This window comes from Chlamydotis macqueenii, chromosome 1 (assembly GCF_036417535.1).
Source record: "Chlamydotis macqueenii isolate bChlMac1 chromosome 1, bChlMac1.mat, whole genome shotgun sequence".
In the NCBI taxonomy this organism is placed as follows: Eukaryota; Metazoa; Chordata; class Aves; order Otidiformes; family Otididae; genus Chlamydotis; species Chlamydotis macqueenii.
This window is the reverse complement of record NC_141556.1, coordinates 97,974,484-97,991,699: the sequence shown is the minus strand read 5'-3', so window position 1 is coordinate 97,991,699 and position 17,216 is coordinate 97,974,484. Positions and strand designations below refer to the sequence as shown.

Below are 17,216 nucleotides of genomic sequence, written 5' to 3'. Positions count from 1 at the left end.
TCTTTTATTCACACCTGCCTCTACCACCACAAAACAAGAAAGAAACCAGAGAGAGAAAAAAAGGCCTGAGCAGACCTGGATCTCTAACCTTTGTCCATCTCAAGTTACACAAGGTCAGGCAAAGCTGCTCAAAACAGTACTAGCCAGGAAGTACAAAGTGTGATTTTTTTGTTGTTTTTTTTTTAATATATTCCTTTCCTTCAGAGATCTGAAATTTATGGTGTTTTTCAGAGTCTCAAACCATTGGAAGGAGGCACTCTCCTGATATTCAGCTCTTCCACCAAATAGCTCTAACAAGGGGGAAAAAAAAAAAAAAAATATTGAGCAGGATCCTGAACAGAAGATGAACTCAATCAGGAGGAAGTTCCTGCATTTTCAAATCATACACAATACACAAAACAACATGTTTTTTCAAAAATTTTAACATGCTTGGAAAAACAGTAGGCAAATTCTCTTTTTAAAGAATCAGGACTTGAAGTACTATCCAGCAAGAAGGGAAATAGTGGAGGGATTAAAAAAAAAAAAAAAAAAGTAGTTATTACATCAAATACAAAACCAGAACAATTTTTAAAATTACTGAATACTGAAACAACGCCATATCTTCCATTCCTCACCACAAAAAAAAAAAAAAAAAGAAAAGCAAGCTGTTCTCTTTGAAATCCAGATACAGTCTACTATGTTGTCTTTTATGACTGATTATCTCAGGTTTTACAGCATGACTGTCTGGAAAACCCTCTGATAAGAAGCAGACACCACTTGGCACACACAAAACACCAGGACTAGGGACAGGAGAGGAGATTTCCAAAGTGAGCAGAGGAATGGCAGGGAGAAGGCAACAAGAAGAGAGAGAAAAAACCCACCAGCATTTCTGCTGATGCTTCCCACTTTTGCATGCACAAGCCCAATAACATTTTCTAAGCTGCCCGGTCATTTCCACTCGCAGCTGGCGCTCCTCGCCCTGAGCCATAGCTTCAAGGGGAGCCAGTGGAGGTTTTGGGGGGCTAAGGGGGCAAGGCAGGGCAGGAAGGGGCACTGCTTGCCACCCCCTCGCAGCCACGCCTCAACTTAACAGCCCTGGCTCCAAGCAGGCAAAGATGAACATTTTCATATCTGGCAAATCTACAGCATGTATCTTACAGACTACAGTGCTGAGCAGATTAGGGATGAAAAGGCAGGCTTCTGCCCACATCATGGGTTCCTCACCAGCTCGTGTCAAGGGGGTTGGTGAGATGGGAGGGAGAGACCTGAATGGGCTACAATCCTTCAGCTGAACCCGCTCCCAGGTGCGGCTCAAAATGGGAACCGTGCGCCTGTGCAGGTGCTGGGTCATTGCTGGTGGTCCCTGACAGGCAGCCGCTGCACTGGCATCCCGCTGCGCCCGCATCCTGCTGCTCCCGCATCCCGCTGCTCCCCACGGCTAAGCGAACTCCCCTGCAGGCTCACTGCCTGAATGCAAACTAGACAGGTTTAACAGCATCCTACCCCCATTTTGCTCAAATCCATAAAGATTTGAATTAAAGCACACAGATGTCAAGGTAACGTCTCAAATGGAAGATGCAGTAATACAAACTGGCCCATCTAATGACCTCGGCTTCTATGTGGACAATAAAATCAGTACAATATGAATGGATGTTAAGAGGACGAGACAGACTATGTAGGCACTGCAAAAACTTTTTTCAAAGAAAAACTAACTATGCTTTCAGAGAAAGTTTCAATATGAAACTGTTTCAACATTATTTGTGTATTCTGAAGACCTTTTTTTCCCTACTCAAAAGTTGATTCAATAATACATAAATTAAATTTTACTGTCAAGTTCAATCCCAAGCTGAAGCAGTATGCACTGCTTTATGTTGACGAGAAACAAAGAGAGAAACTCCATCCCCCTCTGCTACTCTCCATTTCAGGACGGGGAGAAGCAAGGAGGCCCAAATTTTAATCAAAATACTCAGAAGGAAAAACCACAACCAAAGAGAGAAAGCTCTGATGATGGACATTGAACCCACACCAACATATACCTGACTCCGCAGCAAGCACACACAACTCCGAGCAGCTTACAGCAGAGATTTTTTTTTTTTTTTTTTTTTTTTTACCCACTTACCACAAAACAGTGCCATCATCTAAAACAAAAACTGCTGGATCCCTGCAGTGCAATTTGTGGGTTTTATGCACGTAGACATTTTAACAGAGCCCACAGGATGACTGAACGCAATTTACGTGGGTTTCAGCATTTCTTTTAAGATGGCTGGATGGTGCTGTCTCCCCGAGCTGTTACAGCAGCACATTATTTCAGCATGAGCTTCACAGACTGCGATCATAAACAAGGCATCTGAAGTAGGCAACATGTGAATTTCAAAACACAGCAGCTTATGGTTTGCTGTACCCTCCTGATGGCTAGATCTGGGATGGACGTGGTGCAGATGCTAACTGCCACAGAAAACTAAGAGGAAGAGAAAAAAAATTACCAGCCGTTCCATTTCCTGCTCCCGAAGCCGCTCTTCCCTCTGCCTTCTGTGATAGTCCATGAGGTCTTCTCTTCCCGAAATGGAGCTAATGCTGTTCTTCCGCTCTCGCATGGATGTTTGCAGCGAGTTTGGCGTCTGCCTGTAACTTTCCAGATCTGGGTCGTCAAGTTCCACAGAACTGGTGGAAAGGTTTCTTCGGACAGAGAACGACCTGTCAAAATCCACTGGGGAGAATGAACTACTGGGACTTGTTCCTGAGAGTTCAAGTCTATCGAAATCATCAGAAAGATATGGGGAAGAAGGTGCTAAAAGCATTTTTTTAGCAATTCGAGGGCTTGCAGGAACACTAAGAGTTGAACTGGCATAGGGATTATTCCCAGAGACCGAATTTGCATGTGGTGAAACCCCTGAGCTGCAAGAAGAAAAATTCAGGTAATTATCAGCATCTAAAGCATTCTGAGGTAGATCTTTTTCTCCAAGTTTTTTCCTTTTAGTATTACCCAGAGAGCTTCTGGGGGGCAAACTTAATGGCACCAGCTGGCTTTCTGTTGATTTATAAAGTCTGGGTAGGGAACGACTGTACATTCCCATATGACTTAGAGATCCACCGGAGTATTTCCTAGGCCGTGAACCCAGAGCCTCCATCATCACATCCTTGTGTTTAACTGGCTTCATGTGAAGGGCCAGGCTGTCTTCAATAGTCATCCTCCTGCCTTGCTTTGGGCTAGAAGGCATGCTAGCTGCCCCCGAATTGCTAGCAGGCGAAAGCACCAGCTCATTCCCCGAGCTTCCATTCCACATGGTCAGAAGAGAGCCCGAGATCTTCTTCGTCTCCAGCATTCCCGGGAAGTAGACATTGTCATACGATTTGTTTTTCTGACTGTACTTTGAGTACTGAAACTTATCCATGCGTCCAAGGGATTTTTCGTTTTCTCTGCTGGCATGAATATCAAAGTCCGTCCTTCCTAGACTGTACCCGCTGAGGGATGGAGAGGTGCCTGAAACAGAACCCAAATGCTTTACAGAGATGCTTTTATCTGGAAGATATGGGCTTTCACAGGGGAACTGCTTGCCTCCTTGAATTTTGGTAACAGAATGTGTATTTTTAACACTGGAGGAAGGACTGGGTTTAACTGGCATAGGTTGTGAAAGGGTTAAATAAGAGCCAGCATAGTCCCCGTTTGTTTTAAATTTGAGACTTGATGAGTATTTCTTCGGGTTGAGGTTTTCCATAATATCCTGGAGACCATTTTCAAGGGAATTTGCCACAGAATCCTTTCCCAAACTAGCATTTTGTAATTCCATCTGGTTTTGTGTGTGGCTATACTCTGCCATAATCTTACTGGAATCTGTAAGGAAGAAAAAAGAAAAAGTTTCAGCAAGTAGCCTCTTGCACGTGCATGCCTGCACATTAACTTGAAAAGAACACTTTTTCTAATAATTGCCGTGCTTATAACAAATGTGTCTTGGATCACCAAGCAAACCAGAGTACGTGCAACCTTCCGATCTCTGTTTTTGCAAAAAGAAGGGGTAGAGGGACATCACCAAATTCACACTAAACATCAGCAACACAGAAAGCTAGACTCTTTCTTTGGTGTCCTATCCATTGCAGGACTCCGTGGCTCCTCCTTTATAACCCTGAGCCTCCCAAGATGTCCACAAAGTAAGGAAGCATTACTGCCCTGATGTTTTACTGCTGAGGAACTGAGGTGCAGAGAGAAGACACAAAGCTGAGAGCAAAGAACTGAACTCAGGTCTCCCAGGGCTCAGGGTACAGAACGTAAGGTACTGCTCTGGACACCTCTTCTTTTAACCTGGGCAGCTACTGCATCAGACGCCAAAATACAAAGAAGCTCAATCTGAAGCTCAGCAATAGTCATCTTTCTGCTTACGCTGTGGACTGCTATGCAAAGCTTAATGGAGAAGTACAAAACTGGGGCCCATGTTTCATGGTCTTTTAACTCAGTGCTCTTAATACACAAAGCTGTAACTGTATCTGCAAAAAGCACTTTAGTTAAAAGATAGCCTTAAGGAAGTATAACGCTAGGCTCTATGACTTCATTCAAAACAGCAGCAACAAAATCACATGACCAATAAAAAGTTTGACAGGGATTTAAGGTTCCAGGTCCTAACACTTGTTCAGAATTCTAATTTATATTCCAGAAAAGGACACTGACTGAAAAATGGACTGCGGTGGATGTTGCTGTTCAACGATATGTCCATCTGCAGCCTGCAGTTCTGACCCCCACTCTGACGAATGCAAAGGAAGGAATTCAGCTCCTGACAGCGTCAGTCACTGCAAGAGACAAACAGGACCCCCAGCAGGCTTGCACTAAGACCTCAGCTGATGTAAAAATGGCACCATTAACACGTACAGCAGCTCCTTGGATGGGCCAGGCTGTGCTTTGAACCAATAAAGCACTCTTCAGTGTCAGTTCCTGCAGTGCCAGTGAGTGTTGCTTCTGAAAATAAGAGTCAAATCTGGGATTTACTCTTGGCTCAGTCACAGTTCCCCTGTAACTTCAGCCACCTTGTAAGAAACCTAATCTCAACTTGTCACTCAGCAGGAAAACCTAACATCTAAATGTGTAAAGTGCCTCTAAAATCCTCAGAGGCAATACTTTAATCCTCTTCCAAGTACCACTTCAGACAATTACATTAACTTGCACACAAAACTTGGATAGCTGGGCACAAAACTTGGATTCCTGCCCCTCACCAGAGCTGATATGATTCTGTTTCATGAAGGATCACCAGGTTCAGATATCTAGTGGAAGGTGGCAATGTATTCTTTGAGTGGGTCCTCATTTCTGGGACATTCCTTAGCAAGGAAGGCAAGAAGGCAAAAAATTCTGTAATTCATTACTCTGCAGAGCATCGTGCACCAAACCTCTGCTGCACAGGCTTTCTCTACACAAACTGGTAAGACTAAGTGCGTAATGACACATTCTCCTCAATTCTTAAGGAACAGACCCGTAAGTTTAAGGACAAAGGTAACCATCATTAATAATGTAATTGAATAGGGAGAAGATAAAAGGAGTCAGCACTATGTGGGAGAACAAACTAAAAATATCTAACACCTTCTTCAGCACAGTGGACCTGGCTAAGCATGTCTTAATTACAAGCTCTGCTAGTGGCCAAAACATTAACTTGAAGCTTCAAAATCAAGCGTCAGGTTTACTACTACATAGAATTTAATATTTTTATGCTGACTGTGATTTTATTTGCTGAAATTTTAAATGTTTGGTCCGATGATACAACTACCTAAGTTGCCTTTCAACCAGTAAGTTCATAGAGCTCTCCGTCAGACCATCACCGCTGTGAGCAGCAAAACTGCAGTTTCTCATAATTTGACATTTTGTTTAACAGTTTTTAGCTATTTTCACAACTTCTGACCAGCAGCAATGAGGAAGTTCAAATGAACAAAAGGAGGAACATGACCCACGTGCAATAGAACTCTTGTCAGGACAAGACAAAATTATCTGGAAAAGATCAAGCATTCATCATATTAGTGGTGTTATAAGGAAGAAGTACAAGACATGAAAGTTATTTACGAGCACAGATACAAAGCAGAATGTATATGCCTTGCATACTTACCCTTCCATTGTGGAACAGAACCTAATTTTCATCCTCCTCTCTCTTTCCTTTTTCCAAATCTCTCTTAAAATTGAAAGCTAATCTCATATCAAAATTGTACTGTCCAAATCATAACTTGAACACAGCTGAATTTCAAATGTTTTTGCATAACTTCTACAGTCTCCTATGTAAATAACTTAGCAGACACATTAACAGGACACTAATAATTGTTTATTACTCCCTTGCAACACCAGTAGGACACATTTAATACTACAAAGACGGGATGCTTTTGCCAAAAAACAAGTTAGCTCATGGAAACTTTCAGGCCTGATCACCACAGCAATGAAGGGTTCATTGTACTTGAAATCCAAACAAGTACAATAAGAAAAGGTCACGACACCTTTGTGTAGCTGCTCAGATTCAACTTTTCTCTGCTATACCTTACACCAATTCTTCTGTGTTTTGGGTTCCAGCACCACAGTGCCTGCAATCATATGGTTAAATCCCAACCAGACTACTGCACATGTTTAACCGAATTGTAGCTGCTCCCACAAACCAGATCTTGTTTGATTTGTTTATTTTTAGGGTAATGTTTGGGACGACACTTTATGAACATGCCAGGTTGCGTTACACATCCTGGCCGACGCTGCCTTCGTGGGCAGTTATAGGGCCCAGGGCCGTGGCGTGCCCCGAACACATCCTGCCTCCAGGCCAGCCAGAGCTTTCGCTTGGTAATCTCCAGCGCACAGTGCAAGGCTCGTCTGTTTGGCAAAGTATTTGCTGCCTGGAGCTATAAAGAAGGAAATTCTTTCCTTCCCCCCCCCCCCATTCCTTTTGTTTTCCTCCTTTCCCAAGTTGTATAGCTGGAGGTCACTGATACCCATTCCAGCCAGGCATTAAATTGATGGGGGAGGGCTGGCTGGCTGCAGCATATCCAGCTGTGGCCTTATTTTGGCTGGTGAAATGAGTTAGACGTGGAATAAGAACAAAGCACTGATCTTACCCATATCTCAGGACAACTAAAGGATCAAAATTGATAACAAATTCTGAAAGATCTCTGTACATTCACACAGAAGCTTAATTTTTATTAATTGATTACCTGATCCAACATTCTGAAAGGAGAAGTTACTTCTGTTTGGCATCATATTCATCTTCTACAGGATCGTTAAAACAACACTAATTTGAATAAGTCACGTAAATTTTGACCTGCAAATAAAGTAACAAAAGAAAAAAGTGTTAAGAAATCCATTCTGACAACATTTTTCAAACGTACAATATAGACCAAAATTGCCTTTTCTTATGGCAAAATTTCCAGAGAGAATTCAAAAAGAAATATGTTAAGATATTTGGAAATAGCACTCCATGTTTAATGTGAAGACTGTGGAAAAAATAAAGACTGCAGTTGTTTTACCAGTTTAAAGTCCATATAATTTGGTAATCGGCTACTATCTATGATCCTGACTCTGTGCAGGCAGTTCCTAGACACAGCTCCCGAGTTTTGTCTGCAATCCTGTGGCGTCCTTAAGAAATCATTACCAAAATTGGATTTTTCTGCTAAAGATTTTATTTTTGAAAGCCCACAGCTCAATTTCAGCCTACGCAACAGCAGTATCCTGCAATCACAAAGAAACCTATGCAAAAACAGGTATGTGGTCCAAAACACAGAAAACATTTTGGCATGCAATGATTTGTGAGGTTCCAAAGCAGCCAGACTAGGAACGCAAAGAGATTCTTTAAAGTTTATGTTAAAAAAAAAAAAAAAAAAACAGAAAAAAAAAATTGATATGGTTACAAGACAGACTTGGCTTAAAAGAAACACCAAAATTAAATCCCAGCCACTAAAGACTAAAATTAAATCCAAATAGATCTCTAGTGAGTTGCTCTATTAAAAGACTTATTTATTTTTTTAATACACACATCTGTTTCTAAAAGGACGACAAAAAGGCTTTAAAAAAAATTGCACCAAGTGACAAAATTAATGGTGACCATCTGTAGGTCCTCTGGGCTTTAACTCTGGACAAGCAAACAGAAACGCGGCAGAAAAACAAGTGAAGAATGGAGACAGATGTCTGGGTCTGTCTAGAGACGAGCCACCTATTTAATTAACCGCAGCCGTCACAGCCGCAAACGTCTCCCTTGCACAGACCTTCCATGCCATGCCTTTTCACCTTATTCCCTGGGGAGGACAGTCCTTGGAGAAGGGAGCTAGTTGCTAATCTAGGCTCCTTCGCTCTGACCTCCGGGCTTCTCGCTCCCCCGGGACCACCTTGCACTGGTCTCACTTTGCAGCACTTTTTCTTTCTCTGCAGAGGTCATTCCTCGCTCCTCCCAAGGAGAGAGTTTCCACCCCATTGGGCACCTCTCCATTCTTGTAGCGAGAGGTGGGCTACACCCTGACAGCCTCCTCCAAGAGCACGCAACCTACCGCTCCCCAAAAAGGGTGCTGCTGTCCAAGGAGGGAGGGTGAGGAAGGAGACCCTCAGAGCACCGTACCTCCTGGAAGGATGTGCCTACCACGTCTGCCCTCTCCAGCGGAGTCCTTCACAGGACTGAAGTCCTCCCGAGCAGACAGGGGGAAACAGCCTGGACAGCAGACTGCTTTCCAACCCAAGTTTCATGCTCAACAGGTTATTTTGTTGACGTGAAACATCTACCATCCTTTTCACCCCACTGGGTCTTCCACCCCACAGAGAAACTCCTTCCCTAATTCCTTCCAGCTTGCCTCGCATCATCCCAACTTGAAACCTGCGTAGTGTCCCAGGCGTGGGGCTGGGGGGGCTGCCTCGGACACTCCCTCTCCCCCCACCCCCGTGGCCAACCCCAGCAAGGCCTAATAGCGGTTCTCCTCCTTGTCAAGCTGGCTCTCTGCCTTCTGCCCGCTAACAGAAGGTGAAGGACTAGGACAGAAATCCTGTTAAAACTGCCGCTACCTTACCGTGTAATCCCTATTGAAACTACTGCACTTCAAGCCCAGACCTCCCCAGAAAACAACCCAAAATCAAGACGTGTTCAAGCTGACACAGAAAACCAGCGCCTCTCAACATTTCACATTGTTCTGCGACAAAAGTATGACTATCATTGAACAGGACACTAAAATATGGACAAATTGGAATTAAAAGACAGAGGAAAGGGTTGCCTGAAAAGAAAGGAAAAGATATAATTAGATTTCCTGCTGCTCTAGCATTGCTGCTCTACGGTTAAAGTCACTGGTAAGATCACCAAAAACGCCATCCTTTCTATCTCATAAGATGAGGGCTACCACTTAATCAATGTGACAGACAGTGAAGGAAGAACAGCTGAGAGCGAAGGGGATGCTATGCAATTGAAAATTCAGTCTTCAGTTCAGTTTGGTGAATAGCTGGGCTTGCTAATAGCCAAAAGGATGAATGTCTTTTTTCAGGTTAAATATTTATACAGTTTCAGTTCAAGTTTGAGAACTCATTACACATCTCTCTTCTTAGAGGATAAGAGATCGGGGAAGTCGTCACTTTGCAATAATTGGATTCTTGGTGGTAAGAACATTCTAAAACTCCGCTGTGAGCATAAACAAGAAACAATTAATTAACAAAGGAACAGCTCAAAATCCACAGTTTATCTGCTCTCATGAAATCATATTGTTTCAGATGAGGGTTATGCAGGGCCTCATCCAACATCCAGTGAGGCTGACTCTCGTTACAGAGCACATGCCGCCTTCTGCCTTGGCTGGAACGAAGCAAAATGATTTCATCTGGGATTTATAAAGTCATCTGAAGTGAATGTATACAGCATCACCAATCACATTTCATCCCTACAGTGCCCAGGCCAAATTAAGTTTTGTTTCACTAACGACCAGAAGAAACAGTGATTCACGACGCAAACAGGCGGCGAGTCAAACAAAGGATTCCAGTTTTAAGACATTATAACACAGGGCGGCTCGACAGCAAAAACTCCTTTCCCTCAGCAGAGGGGCATAGAGCCACAGCCTGACCAAGCCACAGGTACAGCTCTACTCAGCATTTAGTCCACACGTTCAGGGTGATGTTTTCTCACCATATGGTTTCTCTCCCCTTCCTTTACTGCTGCCTGGGCTGACGCCACCTCCCTTCAGCAGCGTCTGCTACAGCACCCTCTTTGCTCTTACATTACCAACCCAGTCAGCTGCAATGCCTCAGGCATTGCTAAAGCTCTCCTCTAACTGAAAATAAACAGTCTGTTTTAAACAAAGTTCTTAAATTTGGCCATCTCTCTTTTAAGGCTTTTCTGCACTTCATTGTTCCTCCATTCTCAGTTTCTCACAAAACATTACCAGTGGTTCCCAGCAGCTCCTGTCCCCTTCTCCTGTCTCTGACACTTCTCTTCGGAAACTCCTACAGCAGTGTGCAGCCACCCACGGAAAACAGATGAAACCTCAAGTGATGGAGGGCGAGGACAAAAACCAATCATTGCCAGAGTCCACACACCATCATTAGAGTTTCATTTGTTCTGAAACTAAAAGGTTTTCAAATTATTAGGGTCCATTTCATCCGCTCCAATAAAACACAGGCTGTTCTGGAAGCAAAAGCGCCTCCTAAATTTTTCCGCTCTGAACTAAATTTGGTGGTCGAGTACAGGTGGCTTTAGGGCCCGGAGATTTAACTTTCCCACGGTGTAGCACACCTACGTGCATGAACGGACTGCTCCATTACCAAACGGATTTACTTTTTTCCTGCATAATCTGAGGACAGTGTACTTGCTCCTGATTAAATCAAGCCTGTTGGTTTTTTTTTTTCCCCAGCTTTATTTGTTTATTTACAAACTAAACTCCTGATAGGCTCAAACTGATGGGAAAAGTAAAACCAGGATCTATAGTTTACCTCCAAAAACACTCAAGTGTAAATCCATCTTTCCCCAACCCCTTAAAGCCCACCATCAAAACAAAGCAACATATTCACAGAAAGGCACCAGCGTAACTTGGTGACGATTCGGTATCCACAAACCAGTGAACGGACACATCCTTAAGCAAGAGCATGGCCATCTCTGCCAAAAACGGGGCAACTCACAAGGCTATTATCTAAAGGTCACCTTAAACATCCTTCTTCATTTCCTCCTCCTCTTCCTCCCCCACAACACAATATACTAGACTCTAAGCTACAGCTAATTTCCTGTCAGCACAGCCTTGAAATCAGCTCGGTCCCTGGCTTTGCAGAATATAGGTCCAGGGACACGTTGGTCCCCGTGGTGCAAGCGAGCACAAGGTCCCGCTACTGGCACAGGGAGTTTTAGTTCCCAAAGTTCACAGCTTGGCACCTTCACTGACGCTAAATAAATCAAAAATCAAGTATCTGTAAATCAGATTTGGCTAAGTCACTCCCTTGTAAGCCTGCAGGTTTCCGATGTGGAAAAGGGAGTGGTAGAGGAAGTCACTCTTGCAGCTTATCTCTTCCTCTGAGAAATCATCGTGTCGTGTATTAGAGAATGAGCAGAACAAGGGCAATGTAACAACAACAGAAAACACCCCATATAACTTTATTCGCCTCATAAACTACATCTGTTTTACTGGAATAACTACCCCAAGTACTCCAAAAATTGCACCCAAATGCAACATCTTTAATTATTCTGTCCTACTGGATAAGCATAATTTTCACTTACTCGATAAGGACTGAGGTTGTAAACATCGCCAAATCAACTGCTCTTTCCAGTAGATGGAAACCATGTAATTGTTTTTAATCAGGTCAGGAAAAACTGACAAATTTTAAATCCACATCAAAAATGAAAATATTAATTGCCATGTGAATACTGTAGTTTGGTGACTACAAATTAAGATTTAGAACACTGACATAAGAGACACCAGCATGTGTTCAACCGAAAATGACAGTGAAAGTGTTGAAGCTTTCTAACTTTTGTGCCACAATAGCTACTCTTACCTGAAATTCAAACTGTTGAAGTACACATTTCAATGACTCTAATCTCATTCCTATGCATTTGGTAGGACAAGAGATTAAAACACCATTTACTCCAACTGCATTATTTTAGTAGACTTCATTGTCTCCTCCTTATTTTGAAGTCACACAAACCACTGTTTCACCTGGACTAGTGCACCGAGCTAAGCTGCGGTTAGAATTCCTTTTCTGAAAGGAGAGTTAATTCTTTTCTGCCCTAACAAAATCCACCAGCAGGTAGAAATGTATTAGAAGATATTTCTGTTAAAACAATGAACTCCTTTCTTCATGCAGGAAAAAAACAGGACTGGCAGAGGATAAGCCAACCTCAAGTCATACTCCTCTTTTCCATCTTGGTGCCTTTCTGGCAGTTCAGCTCCAGAGTCAGTTCTCCGACCCAGTGACGGATTCATCTCACACCAGTAAGGATGAACTCCCAGGTGTTATACTGACACTATTTCATCAACTCATTTCCTATGAAAACTTGAGCGTGCTCAAAAGATTTGCAAACCAAAACTTAAAAAAGTCACACAGACACGACAAACAGAAAGCTCTGCTGGTGGCCGTAGACTGTGATTGCCTGTATCTCATTGTGCAGACTCACAAAACCCTAAACAAACAACAAGGCTGGTTAGAACCAGCTGTCAGAAACATACAGGAATATTCTAAATCAATGTAATTCTCACTCCTGAAGCCCAGGAAATACAGACTTTCTTCATCTAAAATTTCAGGAAGGGGACTGAGTGAAAAACAGTTATGAATCCATATTCATACTGCACAGGAACAGAAAGACCCTAACAAAAAGCTTATCCTTTCCCATCCTACCTGACAGGATAAACTGGCTTTTAGGATGCCCCTAACAAATTAAACGAGAGCTCACCATGCACAGCAGGTAGGTAAGCCCCAGAAAATCTAAGCAACTAGAAAAACTAATCAGAACGGCTTCAAAGATCATCTGCTTCCTTTTCTTTTTGGTGTTCCTGGACGTCCTTACCATTTTTTCCCTACCCACATATTGCATTTTCCCACTCTCTCAGGCAACCTTTGCCCAGGATCTGCTTTCCTCTGCACTGATTTCTTTCACCGCCACTTTGTGCCTGTCACTTCCTTTCCGTAATCACTTCCCTCCCGTGCCCACATATTCTGACAGTTTCTGTCTCTCTTATTTCCTTTGTCCATTCCTCCTCAATTTGTCTCCTTCCCGAGATGCTTGCCCCATATTTCCAAACGTCCCCTCCAGCTCTTTAACGCTTCTTCATTTCCCAGCCACTCTCAGGGCAGTGAGCGTGCCCTTGGACTAAATGCTTCTCATCACACTTGCCTGGCAAACCGCATCATGACGGTGACAGCTCGAGTGGCACCCGCTGCGGCTGTTGCACTACCGAGCCACGGGCCTGCCTGCACAAATCATTTATCAGCAAGTCCCAGGATTGCGTTCCCTCGAGCGAGGAATACAGGTACTACACCTGCGGTTGCACCATTTAATATAATTACGGCAGCTAAATAAAATGGCTCACTTAAAAACCGACCCCACCTGTGTGAGATTTGTGTAAGAAAAAAACCAAGCCTGGTGACATTCATGGTGTTCACTCCTATATTGCAGTCTCTGGGGGACCTTCTACAGGGGAAAACTCTTCTTGGATTTCTGTGGCCTCTTGGATGTGCCCCACTAGCCCAAAACAAAACCTAAATGGACAGCATCTCCTCTGAACACGCGAAACACGGCATCATCTTCTAATTGTCTAGTTCATGCAAAGGGAAGCACAGTTTGCTACACTGGCAGTTACTACGCACCAGAATTAACTGTTTTAACAAATTAAAATGGGAAGAGTACACTCCACGTGCAGCGAACACAGCATCAATTCCTTCATAATCGCCAGCATGTCACACCCTCACTTTCATTATTTCAGCTTTTTTCTGGATCATGAAGGGGAAAAGACACGTGAGATCTTCCCATCCAAACCCCTTCAGTCCTTCTGATCCAGCTCCAATCGGACGTGCAATCTTTACCTCCCCCATCCTCCGCTTCCAATCTAAAACTAGAACACCCCAGGTTTTTCATGATGGACTTTGTTCCTTCCCAACAATGGTCAACTGGTATCTTTGCACACTTTCAAGGAGCTGGTTGCTAATCATATCTGATAAGCATGGACAATAATGGATATGGAAAAAATGACTACTCTTCCGTCCTGGCTGCTGCCAAAGATTTCCATTCCCTCAGTAAAAACATGGGCACACACAAGAGTTAATTTAGCATTTGTCAAAATGAAAGGGGAATAAATCTCTGGTGTGGAAAAGGAACTGTAAAATAACCCCAAATGGTACCACTGACTCTAGAAATGATGTGGTGTTACTACCTGACCGCCCTAGAAGTATCTCTTTCTCTGTCACCCCCTTAAGTTTAGCCCACCCCTCCCCTTGATAGCAAAGGCAGGCACTCTTCCATGTTCCGATAACTTCATCTCCTTTCTCTCCTACATCGCTCCCTTCTGCTGTGGGAAAGCAAGCCCATTCTCCTCCTCCTCCTTTGCGATTCCATTTGGCACTACCACGCCTCACCTCCTCCCATCTCTCTTCCTTTCCCATGTGAATACCTTATCTTTGGGGACCGTATCTAAGAGACTACAGAGAAAGAAAAAAAATAACGAGGAGTTCACCAAATGCGAGAACTCGCAAAATTGCCTCTCTCATCTGCTTCTTCCCCCAAAAGGGAGGGAACGCGAGACGCAACATTCACCATGTTCTGACTGGTGACATGTCCACCCAGATGCCCAGGAGATGCAAACACGGGGGGGATTCGGGCCCGTGGGAAGTCAAAGCACGCAGAAAAGATGACACAGTGACAAGATGAGCATTTGAGGGGAAAGGAGCTGGTGACAAACGCCATGTGTTTTAAGCTCAGAAGCAGAAAGCCTATCACTTCAGCCTTTATGTAAGCACAGCCGGTCTATTTACACTCCCGCACATGGGGAAATTCCTCAGGCAGCTTCGGGGCGGCAGGAGCGGGAGCGGGTCCGCTGGTTTCCAGCCCGTTCCTCCTTTCGCCAGTGGGCAGCAGGTAGCTTTCCAAAACCGCTCCCATCTCCGAGCGGGGCGACACCGAAGCACCCCCTCGGCCGGGGCTGCGGACAAGGCTACACGAGGTGCGACTTCCGAGCTCTAAACCTGCCAGGGGAGACCGAGACACCCCACCCCCCCCAAAAAAAAAAAAAACCAAACCCCTGGATTTCCGCAAGCCGACCAGACGTCATGCCGGATCCCTGTGGCTGAGCTCCAGCATCCATCGCCGGCTCGGCCCCGGGAGCAGCCCCCGCACAGCCGCAGGAGGCTTTGAAAACCCACCCAACAAAGGAGCGTGGACAAAGAGCCCGCTCCTGCGCCTTATCCTCCGCCAGGTAGGGAGGGCACTGACCGCCCAAAAACCACAAAAAACAAACCAAACCCAGCCGAGCCCCCGCGGTATCTCCCTCCCTTCCTCACCTCCCCGGCCCACGGACACCCCCGCCCGCGGCAAGGGCTTTGTTCGCCGCGACGACCGCCAGCACCGCGGGGGCGACGGGGGCGGGGGGGGAAACACCCGGACAAAGAGGGAGAGGCGACCGGCGCCGGAAGGGACGCGGGGGGAACCCTGTGCCTTTTGGCTGCGGGGTGTCTGCCGAACCTGGCAGGAAGGGGGGACCCCGCCGCCCCCACCCGTCAGAAACGCGAGGGCGCCAAGGAAGGGGGGGGGGGGGTGACACAAACTCCCCTAAAAGTAGCCAAAAACCGGGAACAGCCGTGAGCAGCGGAGCCGGCGTCAGCCCAGGCTCTGCGCGCCCGGCGGGGACCCTCTCCCCATCCCCGCGGGCAGCTCCGCGGCGCAGGAGCGCTACACCCACCCCGTGGGACACCCCGGTCCCGGTCCCGGTCCCGCACTCACCGCCGCTGCCCCCCACACATCCCGCTGCCCGCCCGGCCGCCGCTGCTGGTGCTGCCGGCCCCGGCCCCGGCCCTGCCGCCGGGAGCCGCCCCCCGCACGGCAGCCAGCGCCGCCCCGCCCAGGGGCGCGCCCGCCCCCCGGCGGGGCTGGGGCGTGGGGCACCCCCGCGGGCGGAATGGTTCGCTCCCCTCAGGCCGGGGTCGCGGCAGCGGGGCGGCCGAAGGGGAGCTGGAATGGGGGGTGCGGGGGGGGGGGGGGGCGGAAGGTGAGGAGGTGAAAAGGGGCAGACGCGCACACATACCCATAGCGCGAGTCGGCGGGCTCAGCCGACGAGGCGGCGGGGGTCTCTGCGGGTCCGAGCCGGGGGGCAGGCGGCGGAGGGGCCGCCGCGGGCGCTGCGCGACCCGTGCATAGGAATGGCGAGGCGATTTCCTGCCCGCCAGATCAGCTGAGCAAACAGGGCGGCTCTGGGAGGGCGCGGGCCCGGTTTCCCTTGCCTGGGGCTGGGGGTGCCTCCACCTGCGCGCGCCCTCCTCCTCCTCCTCCTCCTCCTCCTCCCCGGGAAACCGTGCCGGAGGGGGGGCTGGCTGCCCTCCGCCCTCCCAGCTCCCGAGGGGAGCCGGGTTGCCCCCGTCCCCGCCGCTCACCCCAACCCAGGGGTCACGCCCTGCCAGAAGCCCTGCTGCCATTTAGTCTTCTCACCTGAAAAAAAAATACACATGTGCATGTACGTGTGTACACGTATTTATACATAAATATATGTCTATGCACACATAGGGCCCCCCAAAAGACTCCCCTGCCCAGGCCCCGTGCATCAGCGAAGCAGGCGCGCAGGTGGCAGCGGCCACCGCCAGCGTTTCCCCGTCCCAAAGCAGGGAGCAGGCTGGTGAGCCCTGCCAGGTCTCGCTGGTGGGGCTGTCAAACCAAAGCAAGCATACAGACCAACACCGGCCTGGCAGAGCGTATTTGGCCCAGCACCTGCCTCGTCTGCCCCGCATCTGGTGAGTTGCAGGGGGCGGCGATCCAGACCCCTTCGGAGGTCCCCGTTCAGGAGGCTGCTCAGCGGCAGGGGCAGCGAAACAAACCGCTGGGTTGCAGCTCTTACTGAGGAAAACGAAAAGGGCGAAGAGCCTCTGGGGAGGTACCGTCCTGGTTTCGGCGGGAGTTGGGAGCCCAGGGCGTATAACGAACCTTCACTCTGCAAGCAGCCGTGTAGTGTCGGCTTGGTAAGGAGAACGCCAGCGATGAGAGATGCAAGCCAGCCAGAGTATCCCGGATAGTGATCCTGTTTTGTGCTGTGTGGCCTCGTCAGTCTACCTTTGCTCATTTGTTTCCCAGAGGGGAAACTTGGGGATTGCAGCACCT

The 17,216-nt window shown here is 46.8% G+C and overlaps 1 protein-coding gene across 8 annotated transcripts in view; it reads right to left on the bottom strand.

Moving 5' to 3' along the window:
* The window catches only part of PHLDB2 (pleckstrin homology like domain family B member 2), a 65,652-nt gene extending 49,400 nt beyond the window's left edge, over nucleotides 1-16,252 (bottom strand). For 6 of the 8 annotated variants that reach the window (XM_086762793.1, XM_086762821.1, XM_086762815.1 and 3 more), the window contains exons 1-3: nucleotides 16,153-16,252; nucleotides 7,135-7,241; nucleotides 2,463-3,811 (exon numbers count right to left, since the gene is read on the bottom strand). In XM_086762793.1, the coding sequence (XP_086618919.1) occupies nucleotides 2,463-3,811; nucleotides 7,135-7,186 (1,401 nt within the window). In that variant the 5' untranslated portion in view covers nucleotides 7,187-7,241; nucleotides 16,153-16,252. Of the gene's footprint in view, nucleotides 1-2,462; nucleotides 3,812-7,134; nucleotides 7,242-14,897; nucleotides 15,163-15,851; nucleotides 15,906-16,152 lie in introns of those variants that run through there. The other 2 variants (XM_086762801.1, XM_086762807.1) reach the window with 2 other exon arrangements.
* Between the last annotated feature and the right edge of the window lie 964 nt (nucleotides 16,253-17,216).